The sequence below is a fragment of the Doryrhamphus excisus genome, linkage group LG11, assembly GCF_037039965.1.
Source record: "Doryrhamphus excisus strain RoL-2023G ecotype Guam linkage group LG11, RoL_Dexc_Guam_v1.1, whole genome shotgun sequence".
NCBI lineage: Eukaryota > Metazoa > Chordata > Actinopteri > Syngnathiformes > Syngnathidae > Doryrhamphus > Doryrhamphus excisus.
Genome location: NC_136367.1, coordinates 2,364,039 through 2,379,446, shown reverse-complemented (window position 1 = coordinate 2,379,446; position 15,408 = coordinate 2,364,039). Strand labels below are relative to the sequence as shown.

At 38.6% G+C, this 15,408-nt stretch overlaps 1 protein-coding gene, 1 long non-coding RNA gene and 1 other non-coding gene across 4 annotated transcripts in view; 2 read left to right on the top strand and 1 right to left on the bottom strand.

The window, feature by feature from the left end:
- The first annotated feature begins 602 nt into the window (after positions 1–602).
- On the top strand, positions 603–2,151 carry LOC144901278 (uncharacterized). Its single transcript, XR_013629436.1, has 3 exons — positions 603–811; positions 1,643–1,691; positions 1,781–2,151. It is a non-coding gene; the product is annotated as an uncharacterized LOC144901278 (long non-coding RNA).
- A 3,055-nt stretch (positions 2,152–5,206) lies between these two features.
- The window catches only part of snap25a (synaptosome associated protein 25a), a 39,271-nt gene continuing 29,069 nt past the window's right edge, over positions 5,207–15,408 (bottom strand). For both annotated transcript variants that reach the window (XM_058064556.2, XM_058064537.2), the window contains exons 6-8: positions 10,897–11,016; positions 9,030–9,174; positions 5,207–6,859 (exon numbers count right to left, since the gene is read on the bottom strand). In XM_058064556.2, the coding sequence (XP_057920539.1) occupies positions 6,791–6,859; positions 9,030–9,174; positions 10,897–11,016 (334 nt within the window). In that variant the 3' untranslated portion in view covers positions 5,207–6,790. The remainder of the gene's footprint in view (positions 6,860–9,029; positions 9,175–10,896; positions 11,017–15,408) is intronic.
- LOC131116908 (uncharacterized) lies at positions 6,964–8,470 on the top strand. The gene is made up of 3 exons (XR_013629379.1): positions 6,964–7,024; positions 7,611–7,683; positions 8,160–8,470. It is a non-coding gene; the product is annotated as an uncharacterized LOC131116908 (transcript).

The window sequence follows — 15,408 nt, the reverse complement described above, 5'->3', positions numbered from 1 at the left end:
TATAGATTGAGATTGTACTTTTACAAAATCTGCTAAATATTGCTAATACTGCTAAATATTTAATATTTAATGCATTTAAAACATGCATTTTTAATTTAAATCAAAAATTATTTTATATATTTTAATTATAATTAATTATATTTAATTCAATTTCTCTTCACCCATCCATCTGTCCTTGTTACAGCCTCAAAGCAAGTCATATATTGGCCACTAGAGGTCAGTGTGTAATCACATTTTTTGATGTATTGTGGATTACATTTTCGATTTATTCGCATTTGGAAGAGATAATTTCGCTTTATTTTTAGGTTGTCTCTATTATTTTTAAGCGGAACCAATTGTGGCGTCACTGGGAAAGGACGGAACATTTATAACAGAACACTACACTCATGTCCACGAGGTGTCGGTATGCATGTATTCTCTATACTTGCTAACCGGTTGTAGAAACCAGATAAAAACAAAATAACCGTTTGATTTTTAGTCCTGCCTGACATAAAAACTGATATTGTATGACAGTAATATTAAATGAATAGAATAAGTTACATATATTTAAAGGGAGCGCCACATGACATAACCGGAAATGACGTGACTCGGAGCGACTTTGGAAGTGTACCACAATGGAAGCCGTGACAAACAGCACACCGTAACCACATCATTGTTTTCGGTGCTTCGGGCTTCACCGGCAAGTTTATTGCTGAAGAAGTGGCCAGGTACGCGGCGGAAAGTTCTGGAAACGACCGTCTAACATGGGCAGTGGCTGGGAGAAGCCGAGCCCGTCTGGAGGGAGTGTTAAAGCAGGTGGCTAACAAGCTAGGTAAGTGTGTATATAAATAGGCGGAATGCACTCGTGCACTTATAAGTGTGTAAGTGCGCGAGCTTGAAACACAGCCTTTCGCTAAGTGCACACTGAGAAGTAGGGCTAAAAAGTAGTACGCTGCCAGTGCCCGGATGTTACACTAAACGCCTCAAAATGTTGAGTGTGCATTAATGTTCACCTTAACCCTCTTGTATTTTACATTTTAATGCAAAAAAATAATCACATAATATTTGTGTATTGCATCAAGGCTTTTTGACTTCGTCAGGAAACTATATTTCAACAAAATAAAACAAAAAAAATTTTTTTTACTACATTTTAAAATTGTCTGGTTGAAATTATGACCACTGTATTGTTAGGGTCGGTTTCGACCCGGTTATAATAATATGACTATAAAGCAATATTTTGAGCCACAACTGAAATCATAAGTGTACAATTAGGGGATTCTCATTTTGACCGCTTTTCCAGTATACATGTGAAGTGAATTCACTCATTTTGATGATGATGATTTAACATTTATAATTTGTATCATGGAAAGAATAACAAGAATTACAGTGAACCAAGATCTGGACCTGTTCTGTTTTTTGATTTCAGTTTATAATAAAGTTCTGTTGCTGAAAACAATAACTTTTTCTACCTTTTCTTGACATTAATATATATGGGTCAAAATTCACCCGAACACCATAGATGTTTCTTTTGTGATTAATACTAAAATGAGAAAATAAATAAAACTAATTGATTTAAGAGATATGTTCTATAGCCATCAGTAATAGCCAGCTAACAAAAGAACCTTCAATTTATTAATATGATTATTTTGATGTTCATTTCAAGGTTTTTCTCCTTCGGCTTGTTCAGCAAGGCTGGTCCAATGATGAAACAGGTAAGGGAATGTAAGTAAAAAAAAAAAAAAGTTCTCATGGAAGTCATTTCAACATCAAATAATGTTTCAATTTTTTTTTTTTTTCCCAGAGCCTAGTTATGTGGCTACAGTGAACGCTATGGTCCAAGCAGCAGTCACTCTGCTGAAAGAAAGACACTCTCTTCCCAGGAGGTCAGTGAAGCCTTAAAGCTGGACACTAATTGTCCCTTTATCCCGATTAATTAGTTCCGGACCCGGCCGCGATAATTGAATTTCCTTCCGCAATATTAATAAACAGAATATTATTGGATGTGAAGAACAGAAGACCTGTTTATGACTTTTTACCATTATTAGAGTCCTCTAGACATGAAATAACACCCCTATAGTCACCTTTACACTCATATTACCTAGTTTAGTAGGTCTAATGAGGGGAAATAAGATGTAAATAAGACTTGCTAGTTCCGGAATGTGAACAGGAAGTGAACAGGAAGTGATGTCGGGGATTTAGCTGGAGTACAGCCACAACTGTGTTGTTGTACAACCCTGTGTTTTTCTGGTGGTGATTATTGTGGCATAAATAAATCTAATAATAATAATTATTATTATTAATTATTAAAATTATTAATCGGGATTCCCTTTATTGTCATTTTACATATAGTAGAATGAAAAATGACAAAGGGGATTTTGATTCTGGTAATGTGAGATAAATAAATCTAATAGTTATTGTTTATATTATTAATTATAAAATAATAATTATTATAAGAATCAGAATACCCTTTATTGTCATTTTTCATTCTATTATATGTAAATGACAATAAAGGGCATCCTGATTCTGATACTAATAATTTAATGATAATTATTAATTATTAGAATGCCCTTATTGTAAATTTTCATTCTACTATGTATAAAATAATTCTAATATTTTTAATAATTAATAATAATTAAAATTGTCATAAAGTGTCATAGGAGCGCTTTGAAAATATTTACCATCTTCTAAATACGCCTTTTAACATTATTAGAGCCCTGTAGACATGAAATAACACCCCTATAGTCACCTTTACACTCCTATTACCCAATCTATTAGACATAATAATAATAGCAAATATGATAATACTCGCCTGTTAGCATTGCAACAATGCTTTATTTCCTGTTCTGTAGAGTACTTCTTACATGCTCATTGCTGACACCTAGTGACTAGAACAGGACGTGATGTCAGGGATCTAGTTGTTTTTTTATTTATTAATTTTTGAAACACCTTGTTCTCTTCCTTCTTTTTCCTCTTTGAAAATATTTACCATCTTCTAAATACAACTTTTAACATTATTAGAGCCCTGTAGACATGAGATAACACCCCTATAGTCACCTCTACACTCCTATTACCCAATTTAGTAGACATAATAATAATAGCAAATATGATTGCAACAATGCTTTGTTCCTCTTATTTCCTGTTCTGTAGAGTACTTCTTACCATGCTCATTGCTGACACCTAGTGGCTAGTGTGGAATACTACATATTGAAATGTCTATGTATGTATTCCACTGTGAAAAGACATGATTTATATAGTTAGTAGTTCTAATAGCTGGGAATGACCAGTTGCAATACACGGTCCTTGCCAGCAGATGTCAGGTTTTACCCTTAAACGCGCCCACTTGATGAATAATGACCCTGCACATGCCGGCATGGCTGCAGAGGTCGTTTCGTGCCTCCGAGGGTGCGGCGGCAGCGTGTGGATTGACGGCGAAGAAGCGCTCGCCAGGCTTCCACTTAAAAGCGGCGGCCATTACAGAATAAAATGATATAAATTTCCCAGTTGTCACCACAGCACAATAACGCCTTAAAAACACGGTTCAAACACCCCCCGGCTGTGCCGACATCACATGTCAGCATGACGTGCGGTGTCGGGGTGCGAGGGTGACACATTGCGGTGGAGCCCCGCCCTTCCCTCTGTGTCTGGATACACGATGCGCCATTGTCACTGCGCTGGTATCCATGTTCGATGTCAACACATCCCTTTCCTCTAGTTAAAACTAACTAGCATTGAAACTCCATGTTGTGTAACCACAATGTCAGCCATGAATCATTGCTAGTTTAAAAAGCTATCATCTCTGTATGATTAGTGATTAGTGATTTTCCTCAAAGTAGGATCCCTTATTAATTAATACAATATTTTGGGAGGGCTGCACGTTGGACGAGTGGTTAGCATGCAGGCCTCGCAGCTAGGAGACCTGAGTTCAATTCCACACTCGGCCATCTCTGTGTGCAGTTTGAAAGATTTACACATTTTAATATAAGCAGCGCACAAACCACACAGTAAATGTGACTATAGGGGTGTTATTTCATGTCTGGAGGGCTCTAATAATGTTAAAACTGGTTAGCACGCAGGCCTCACAGCAAGGAGACCAGAGTTCAATTCCACCCTCGGCCATCTCTGTGTGCAGTTTGAAAGATTTACACATTTTAATATAAGCAGCGCACAAACCACACAGTAAATGTGACTATAGGGGTGTTATTTCATGTCTGGAGGGCTCTAATAATGTTAAAACTGGTTAGCACGCAGGCCTCACAGCAAGGAGACCAGAGTTCAATTCCACCCTCGGCCATCTCTGTGTGCAGTTTGAAAGATTTATACATTTTAATATCATAAGCAGCGCGCAAGCCACACAGTAAATGTGACTATAGGGGTGTTATTTCGCATCTGGAGGGCTCTAGTAATGTTAAGACCTGTATTTAGAAGGTCCTAAGCAGGGTTTCCATGCTCTAACCACGAAAATATTGCATTAGTAATCCTACTATGAGTGGTTAGCGCACAGGCCTCACAGCTTGGAGACCCGAGTTCAATTCCGCCTTCGGCCACCACCGTTTTTTTCTTTAAAAGTCATTTTTACTTTAATAGTAATCACTTCCACAACAACTCAAGTAGTTTGTAAAATAAATTACCCACAAAAAATGCAACTTATACTCCAGTGCGACTTATGTATGTTTTTTTTCTGGGCCTAATGATGCATTTTTGGCCTTGTGCGACTTATACTTTGGTGTGATTTATAGCCCAGAAAATACAGTACTTTAATAGTAATCACTTCCATGACAACTCAAGTAGTTTGTAAAATAAATTACCCGCAAAAAATGCGACTTATACTGAAGTGCGACTTATGTATGTTTTTTTTTTTCTACCTAATTATGCATTTTTGGCCTTGTGCGACTTATACTCTGGTGCGATTTATACCCCAGAAAATACGGTACTTTAATAGTAATCACTTCCACGACAACTCAAGTAGTTTGTAAAATAAATTACCCACAAAAAAATGCGACTTCGACTTATGTATGTTTTTTTTCTACCTAATGATGCATTTTTGGCCTTGTGCGACTTATACTCTGGTGTGATTTATAGCCCAGAAAATACGGTACTTTAATAGTAATCACTTCCACGACAACTCAAGTAGTTTGTAAAATAAATTACCCACAAAAATGCGACTTGTGTTTTTTTCTACCTAATAAATAAATAAAGATAAATACAAATGAATAAAGACAGACACATGTTAGGGTCGATTACTTTTAATCAATTCAGCTAGCTACAAAATGTCCACCACTTCACACACACTGACAGGATACAGAGAAGGGAAGTCTTTGAATACAACATGCGTTTGAGGACATCAATCTCACAGTTGAACCTATTGTGTCATTCAGTTTTGGGGGGGGGGGGGGGGGTATTTCGTCACTTTACTCTAAACTACGGGACATTTTGAGAGAGTTGGTGTGCATAGCTCTAAAGTACAGAAGCAACAAAAACCCTTTTTTTTTTTTTCCTGTTTGGATGTATCGTTATTGTTATTATTATTATTATTATTTTTTTACCAATAACAAACCACACGGGGAGAATAAACTTACAGGTACAGTCTTCTTATAAAAGTAAGGTCTCTCAGAAATATGCGTCTTTGCTTTACATTGCAAACGTTTATTATTATTATTATTATTTTTTTTTTTTCAGAGCATCCAAAACCTATGTTACAGTACACAACCCCGGCCTCCTCTTCCAGCGCTTCTGCATAATCGTTTACAAAAAAATGTTTTTTTTTTTTTTGCAATACAACCCCCAATCGTCGTCGTCTTGTGTCTCGCTTTTTTGTTCACCTTTTGCATTATTTTACAACAAGATGGTCACAGTCGGTAAATATATCAAGACAGAAATATAGTGGCACTATTGCAAACTCGCAAGGGAAGAATTGGAACAACTGCGTCCTAATACTGAGCATGCGTTATTTTTTATTTTTTTTTTTTAAATCAAGTCGCTACTTCCGTGTTATTATTATTTTTTTTATATATATATTTTTTTCAGACAGCTTTTATTTAGAAGACTAAAATCTAACCTTTTTTTTTTTTTTTAATAATAATAATCATGCAGAGAACGCACAATTCACATCACTCGGAATGCAATGCAATGCCTAATACAGCTACAGAGAATCTAGTTGCACATTGTCTAAAAACAGCAAACTCAGTATGATTGCCATGGAGAGGGGAAAAAACAAATAAATAAATAAAAAGTTTTAATTTATTTAATGTCAATTTTTTTTCCCCCCCGCTAAATCATCAGGAGCATGACGGGAAGCGTACTTGGAATGACATCGTTTGTTTTTGTTTTTTTTACTACAATACTGAGATTACTGAAAAAAGGAGGAATGAAAACAAAACAGCATTCCATATGATATACTTGTCATCTGTAGCAGTGTGCTTGTATATTTCTATATATTATATGATATAGAATAATATTTATATATATAATATATATTGATCGAGAGAATAAAAAGTTCACAGGTGAGCATTACCTCATTACCTCAGCGCTATATACAACCTTTGAGAAAAAAAAACGATGCACGGAGTATAAGAAATCATTTTTTTTGAAAAAAAAAGGCGTACAGACGACACACAGTAACGACATTTACAATGGCGGAAGGGAGGTGATATGTGCATGTGTGCAAACCTAGAAGGTCGATATGATAAAAAGCATGGCGGCGCCATGATGACGTGCAGCGCCGGATGCCCGGAAGGAAGGAAGGGGTCGGGGTCAATCGGGGATGGGGTGGGGGGGGGGCGTTTCATTTCATGCTCGGCGGGTTGACTTGTTTTTAGCCACTTCCCAGCATCTTTGTGGCCCTCTGGTTGGCCTCGTCAATCCTGGTCTTGTTGGAATCAGCCTGTGAAGGACCAGAAAGAGGCACTTTTTTTTTAGAACTGTCCCTGTGGGACACCACAGGAAATGTTCCTGAAATATCATTCATTCATAATAAATCTGCGTTCTTCTCCCCGCAGGACTCCGCAGAACCCACCCACAACCACGCCTACTCTGTTAAAGTCAAAAGGTAGGTCTCCAGCTCCACATGTAAACAAAAACCTTACTATTTTACTACCTAGGGGTCGGTAATGCTACTGTAATGTTTCGGTGAGACACACAAGCACCAGAAGCAATATTTTGTTGTGGCCGTTACCCACGGAAATACTGAAATTCCTAACATTCGACGTCACTTCCTGTCTGTCCCTTACTCACGTCCCCCATAGGGAACACATTTATAGCGACACACACTAGCATGAGAGTCTTATTTATGTCTTAAATGGCGTACTTACTCTTATTTTGTTTGCTATCTTGTTGGATAATAAGAATGTGGTTAGCATGCAGGCCACACAGCTAGGAGACCCCGAGTTCAATTCCACCCTCGGCCATCTCTACAAGCACCAGAAGCAGGTTTGTTATGGCCGTTACCCATGGAAATACTGAAATTATTAACATTTGAGGTCACTTCCTGTCTGTCCCTTACTCACGTCCGCATAGGGAACACATTTATAGCGACACACACTAGCATGAGTCTTATTTATTATGTCTTAAAATGGCGTACTTACTTATTTTGTCTACTTATGTTGGATAATAAGTGTGATAATCAATGTGGTTAGCACGCAGGCCACACAGGAGTGAGACCCCGAGTTCAATTCCACCCTCGGCCATCTCTACAAGCACCAGAAGCAGGTTTGTTATGGCCGTTACCCACGGAAATACTGAAATTATTAACATTTGAGGTCACTTCCTGTCTGTCCCTTACTCATGTCCCCCATAGGGAACACATTTATAGCGACACACACTAGCATGAGAGTCTTATTTATTATGTCTTAAAATGGCGTACTTACTCTTATTTTGTCTACTATGTTGGATAATAAGTGTGATAATCAATGTGGTTAGCGCGCAGGCCACACAGCTAGGAGACCCCGAGTTCAATTCCACCCTCAACCATCTCTGTGTGGAGTTTGCAAGTACATGTCACAATGATGAATGTGTTGGAGCACTTTTCACTCTTTATGTGGTATTAACTCATTAACTCATGTTAACTGTATTAACATGAGGAATATTTTTAATCGGAATAATCACGGTTTTCAAATTAATCAATCATGATTAATCACGATTTGCAACTATGAAAAGATGCATTTTCTTGCTCTTTTTTTTTTTAGGCTGCAGGGTGAACCGAGTGGTTAACACGCAGGCCTCGCAGCTAGGAGACCCGTGTTCAATTCCACCCTCGTCCATCTCTGTGTGGAGTTTGCACCTTCTCCCCCGTGCATGTGTGAGTTTTCGGTACATGTCACAATGATGAAACGTTAACTGTTGGAGCACTTTTCACTCTTTAATGAAATAAATATTAAACATGAAATATTGTGTATGGAGTATTAATTATGGATGCCACATGAGGAATATTTTTTATCTGAATAATCACGGTTTTCAAATTAATTAATCACAATTTGCAACAATGAAATGATCCATTTTCTTGCTCAATTTTTTTTTAAGGCTGCACGGCGGACTAGTGGTTAACACGCAGGCCATGCAGCTAGGAGACCAGAGTTCAATCCCACCCTCGGCCGTCTCTGTGTGGAGTTTGCATGTTCTCCCCGTGCATGCGTGGGTTTTCTCCGGGTACTCCGGTTTCCTCCCACATTCCAAAAACATGCTAGGTTAATTAGCCACTCCAAATTGTCCATAGGTATGAATGTGAGTGTGAATGGTTGTTTGTCTATATGTGCCCTGTGATTGGCTGGCCACCAGTCCAGGGTGTACCCCGCCTCTGGGATAGGGTCCAGCATCCCCCGTGAGGATAAGCGGTAGAAAATGAAAGTGTCAATGTGACTATAGGGGTGTTACCTCATGTCTAGAGGGCTCTAATAATGTTAAAAAAACGCATTTAGACAGTTTTTCTATGCTGTAACTATGAAAATATCAATTCAAAGTCTATTTTTTTCACAATTACGGCCTAAAAATTGAGAGAACAGGGAGAAGATACAAACTCCACACCTTTGAATCCACGTCAAAAAAAAAAGTGTCTGTACCTTCTCCATGATCCTGTCGATTTGGCGGTTCTGGGTGTCGATCTCGTTGCCCATATCCAGGGCCATGTGGCGCAGGTTTCCGATGATGCCGCCCACCTGCTCCAGGTTCTCATCCATCTCATTTTCCCGGGCATCGTCTGTTACCCTGACAACACAAACAAGCACAGAATAGAAATGCAGTGAAATTCCCATCCTCAGTTATCAGTCTATGGAGTATGATGCTAACACCACCATGTTTAACGATACACAATTATCTCGCCAAACGACCATAAAAAGTTGCTAGTTTGTCACTTTAGATCATTTGAAAATCATCATCTGAAAGGGACGGGCAGCACTCATGCACCCATGAACTATAATGCTAACCGTGTTCAACGATACACAATTATCTCGCCAAACGACCATAAAAAGTAGCTAGTTTGTCACTTTAGATCATTTGAAAATCATCTTGATCTGAAAGGAGCGGGCAGCACTCATACACCCATGAACTATAATGCTAACCATGTTCAACGATACACAATTATCTCGCCAAACGACCATAAAAAGTTGCTAGTTTGTCACTTTAGATCATTTGAAAATCATCTTCATCTGAAAGGAACGGGCAGCACTCATGCACCCAAGGACTATGATGCTAACACGACCATGTTTAACGATACACAATTATCTCGCCAAACGACCATAAAAAGTTGCTAGTTTGTCACTTTAGATAATTTGAAAATCATCTTGATCTGAAAGGAGCGGGCAGCACTCATGCACCCATGGACTATAATGCTAACCATGTTCAACGATACACAATTATCTCGCCAAACGACCATAAAAAGTTGCTAATTTTGTCACTGTTGATAGTTAAAAAATAATGTATACATGAAAAGAACCGGCAGCACTCATGCAATTCTGGACTATGATGCTAACACCACCATGTTTAACGATACACAATTATCTCGCCAAACGACCATAAAAAGTTGCTAGTTTGTCACTTTAGATAATTTGAAAATCATCTTGATCTGAAAGGAGCGGGCAGCACTCATGCACCCATGGACTATAATGCTAACCATGTTCAACGATACACAATTATCTCGCCAAACGACCATAAAAAGTTGCTAATTTTGTCACTGTTGATAGTTAAAAAATAATGTATACATGAAAAGAACCGGCAGCACTCATGCAATTCTGGACTATGATGCCAAACGACCATAAAAAGTTGCTAGTTTGTCACTTTAGATAATTAGAAAATCATCATCTGAAAGGAACGGGCAGCACTCATGCACCCATGGACTATAATGCTAACCATGTTCAACAATACACAATTATCTCGCCAAACGACCATAAAAAGTAGCTAGTTTGTCACTTTAGATAATTTGAAAATCATCATCTGAAAGGAACGGGCAGCACTCATGCACCCATGGACTATAATGCTAACCATGTACAACGATACACAATTATCTCGCCAAACGACCATAAAAAGTTCCTAGTTTGTCACTTTAGATCATTTGAAAATCATCTTCATCTGAAAGGAACGGGCAGCACTCATGCACCCAAGGACTATGATGCTAACACGACCATGTTTAACGATAAACAATTATCTCGCCAAACAACCAGAAAAAGTTGCTAGTTTGTCACTTTAGATAATTTGAAAATCATCTTGATCTGAAAGGAGCGGGCAGCACTCATGCACCCATGGACTATAATGCTAACCATGTTCAACGATACACAATTATCTCGCCAAACAACCATAAAAAGTTGCTAGTTTGTCACATTCCCAACAATCCAATGCAGGAAATTGCTAACGAACTTCAAATGATAGCATAGCCACGTACCACGTACGGGTCGCATGTCGCAGGTTTGCTCCACGCGACTCCGCCCCTCTTACCTGCGGATGAAGCCCCCGCTGATGGCCATCTGTTCACGCTCATCCACCACGCGGGCTGGCTGACTGGCCACCACCCCGTCCTGGTTGTTCCCCCAGGCCTTGCTGGCTCCGCTCTTCATCCTGACGATGGAATCAAACACTTGACAGTCAGACGGCGCGCGATCCCATCATTTCCCCTCCAATCAGGCCGGCTTCCCGTTGGCTTTGAGGGAGGATTTATATATATATATATAATATATATATATATATATATACAGATCAATATAAAATGAGTTGATTTCATGCATCCAGTCAGGGACTAGACTAGACTAGACTAGACTAGACTAGACTAGACTAAGTCAAGCAAAGCATAGCAGGCATGGACTGGCAGGCTCATTCCCTAAATTAAATTGAATAGCAAGGCGAGTGATGCTATGTCTTGTCTTGTATCTCAGTGTTTTTCAACCTTTTTTGAGCCGCGGCACGTTTTTTTTTTTTTTTACATTGGAAAAACCTTGTGGCACACGACTAACCACGATTAATCATTGTTAATCAATTAATTGTTAGTGATATTGGTTAATCCCCACGGTTTCTCAAGGTACACTAGTGTGCCGCGGCACAGTGGTTGAAAAAACACTGTTTTATATTATATAGCATGCACAACATGATATCCTGTGATATATATCCTCCGCCCCCCCCCATCCCCCCCCCCCACCATCACCATCACCATCACCACCACCGACACCACAGTCGAATCCCCCAAAAGGTGACAGGAAAAACAAAGTAAACAATCTCTTGCTAGACGAACAACATGGATTATACAGGACTGTCACATTGTCGGAGGAGGGACAACAATTAATGCAAAAATAGCAAAACAAATCAACAAAACAAAAAAGGAACTGAAAAAAAGTCAAGAGAGCAAAAAAAAAAAAAAAAAAAAAGGTTCCATGTGCGATTCTTGGATCCGTCAAAAAAAAAAAAAAAAAAAAACATGTCGGTCACGCCCCGATTCATATCCTCCATCACACTCGGCGTCGTTAATTATAGCAGCGAGGCGTGCGATAACGACGTCGCCGCTAACAAAACGATAGGAAGCGTGTACCGACAAATAGAGCTGCGCTAACAAAGATAGGGAATCGGACGCTCGCCCGGTTGCAGTCGTTACTCAGCGTCTATTTTCATCCAAACCTGGTGTTTATTTGTCCAGACTTTGTGGACAGTTTTTGGATGGGTTGCGACAATTGAAGCGGCATTGAACCGACTGGATCTGGACCGTTCAACTAGTGTCCTGCGGGCCACATTTGGCCCGCGGGCCACGTCTTGATATGAAAGTTTAATGCTAGTGCGGAAGTTTGATACGGATGCTGTATGGTATCATGTACCCAGAAAAAAATTATTACGTTTGATTAATGTTCATGTTAAAGGTTAAATAACTGTTAATAGTTATCCTCCCTATCCGTGTGGAAGTGGTAAGTTTTTGGCTATTTAAGTTGAAAGGAAATAACTTGGAAGGCTACCGTTTAGGTCGCTAGCTCTCTAGTTTGCGAGTTAGCATGTGTCTGAAGACCCTGCAGTTGCGCAATATGTTGTAAATAAAAAGAGTATAAATGTGACTATAGTCGTGTTTTGTCATGTCTACAGGGCTCTAATAATGCTTTGTTCATTTTAATCTGAAAAAAATAATTTGTCTACCCACCAACTATATGTGGTTTCTTAAGTTTTTATTATTTGCCGTTTTATTATTATTATTATATTTATTTATTACTGATTGATTGATTTTCTTTATTCTTGATTTGTTGATTTATTTTTCATCTTATTTTGTGTAGAAAAATAAAAATTAAGATATTTGACAACAGTGGAATGTTTTATCAGAACTTTTATTGTAGAAAATTGGAACCAAAGCGAAGTTTTTTAAAATTTTTTGTTTTTAATAAATGCGTTTTTTTTGGAGGGGGGAACCTGATGCGGCCCAGTTTTACGTTGCCTTTGCTGCACCGTCAATTAACGGAATCATGACCTTAAAACAGAATGGCATTATATGTACTTTTCGAAAATGTAAAGACTTTTTTTTTTTGTTTCTTTACTTTATTTTACTTTTATTTAACCTACACATATTCTTTCCAGTATATCGACCATTCTAAGCAGTTTTATGTTGCCTTTGCTGCACCGTCAATTAACGGAATCGTGAACTTGGAACAGAATAGCATTATATGTACTTTTCTAAAATGTAAAGACTTTTTTTGTTTCTTTACTTTATTTTACTTTTATTTAACCTACACATATTCTTTCCAGTATATCGACCATTCTAAGCAGTTTTATGTTGCCTTTGCTGCACCGTCAATTAACGGAATCGTGACCTTAAAACAGAATGGCATTATATGTACTTTTTGTTTCTTTACTTTATTTTACTTTTATTTAACCTACACATAGTATATTAACTTTCCTAAGCAGTTTTATGTTCCCTTTGCTGCACCGTCAATTAACGGAATCATGACCTTAAAACGGAATGGCATTATATGTACTTATATGTAAAGACTTTTTTTTTGTTTCTTTACTTTATTTTACTTTTATTTAACCTACACATATTCTTTCCAGTATATCGACCATTCTAAGCAGTTTTACGTTGCCTTTGCTGCACCGTCAATTAACGGAACCGAGTTAAAATTTTCTGTCTTCAAAGATATATTTTGTGTACCAACAACGCAGTCTCCGAGTCCGAGTTGCCGGGTTACCACGCAGTGCTAAGTACTAAGAGGGATGGTGACTACTCAGCCTCCTACGTGACTTTTATTAATAGAACTGGACCAAGGCAAGGCTTCACTTATCTGCCAGTCCCTGCTGACACGTTCTTTCTTTCTTTCTGTACTTGCTGTTTCCCCGTCTGTCCGGTTTTCCCTCATCTTTTTCATTTTGTTCCAAAATACACTCTTCCTCCTCTTCCCGAATGGATGCTAAACAGAACTTAATCGGCTTAGCGGTGATTGAACGGAGATGATGCGATTTAGATCTTGCAAGTACGGACGATACTGCGGCTGAGGTGAACTCCCGTCCATCACGGAGATAAGACTGGAATCTGAGGCTATTAGTGGAAAAACAACGGCCAGTCGGAATCTTTAGAATTAGGAAATAAAGTCTATAAAGTGCTATTTCTAATAAGATGGATGGACTCGAACGTCGGAACAAAAACATGCTTTTATTTAGTTAGCCGGTTTCCCGGCAGGCCACTCCGCTATCTGATATAGCTGACCTACATGTGAGCAGGTTCCCCCGCGGGAGATGGACTTAAGTGAACAATAAATGCTAATTTAGTGCCGTGCTCTCCAGGAAAGACGGTCCAGAGAGAACCTGCACCGTCAATGCAAACCAGATCATCGTCAAAACAGTCGCTCACTCACGGTGCGGCGAAAAGTATAGGTAAGTTAGACATGTGGAACACTTAGACTATATTGGTCTAATGTACTAATATACATGAAAAACAATAAAAATGTATAAGCCACAAGGTATGCTGGGTAACTTCCTGTTTTGGGGAAGTGTGCATTCCCAGCATGTCTTGCAGGTTATAAATTAGTACAATTTGTAAATTTCTTATGCTTGTTACTTTTGGTTGCACCGTGAGTGAGGTAAGCATTTGGGTCTCCTAATTATGGAGACTAAATAAAACTAAATAAATGAAAACTAATAAAATAAAATTCTTGGTAAAAAAAAACGCACAATTTTGTGGACCGAATCGCGAATATCCGGGGATTGCTATGCTAATGCTAAATGCTAATTTAGTGCCGTGCTCTCCAGGAAAGACTGTCCTGAGAAAACCTGCACCGTCAATGCAAACCAGATCATCGTCAAAACAGTTGCTCACTCACGGTGCGACAAAAAGTAACAAGTTAGACATGTGGAACACTTAGACTATATGGGTCTAATGTACTAATATACATGAAAAACAATAAAAATGCATAAGCCGCAAGGTATGCTGGGTAACTTCCTGTTTTGGGGAAGTGTGCATTCCCAGCATGTCTTGCAGGTTATAAATTTGTAAATTTGTTTCTTATGCTTGTTACTTTTAGTTGCACCGTGAGTGAGGTAAGCATTTGGGTCTCCTAATTATGGAGACTAAATAAAACTAAATAAATCAAAACTAATAAAATAAAATTCTTGGTAAAAAAAAAAGCACAATTTTGTGGACCGAATCGCAAATATCCGGGGATTTCTGGCAATGTTAGCGATAGCATATGTTGGCGACGGCATCAGTGATGCTACGTAGCTTGGTCTGATGCAGAATATTTTCAATATAACCTCATAGAAAGACGTTTATAGGGGAGTGATAGCCGATGGCTAGCTAATACAGAGACCGTCAATTGATTTTGTGTATCGGAAGCAGACTTTCTTTCACCCCAAAAATTGCTAGTAGCCGATAGCATAATGGTACATCATCATAATCATCATAATCATCATATACATCAACATCATGGGCATAATGGTCGTAGCATCATCAATCACGTGCAGCAATGCCGTCATGACTTGCATTGTCAAGCATGC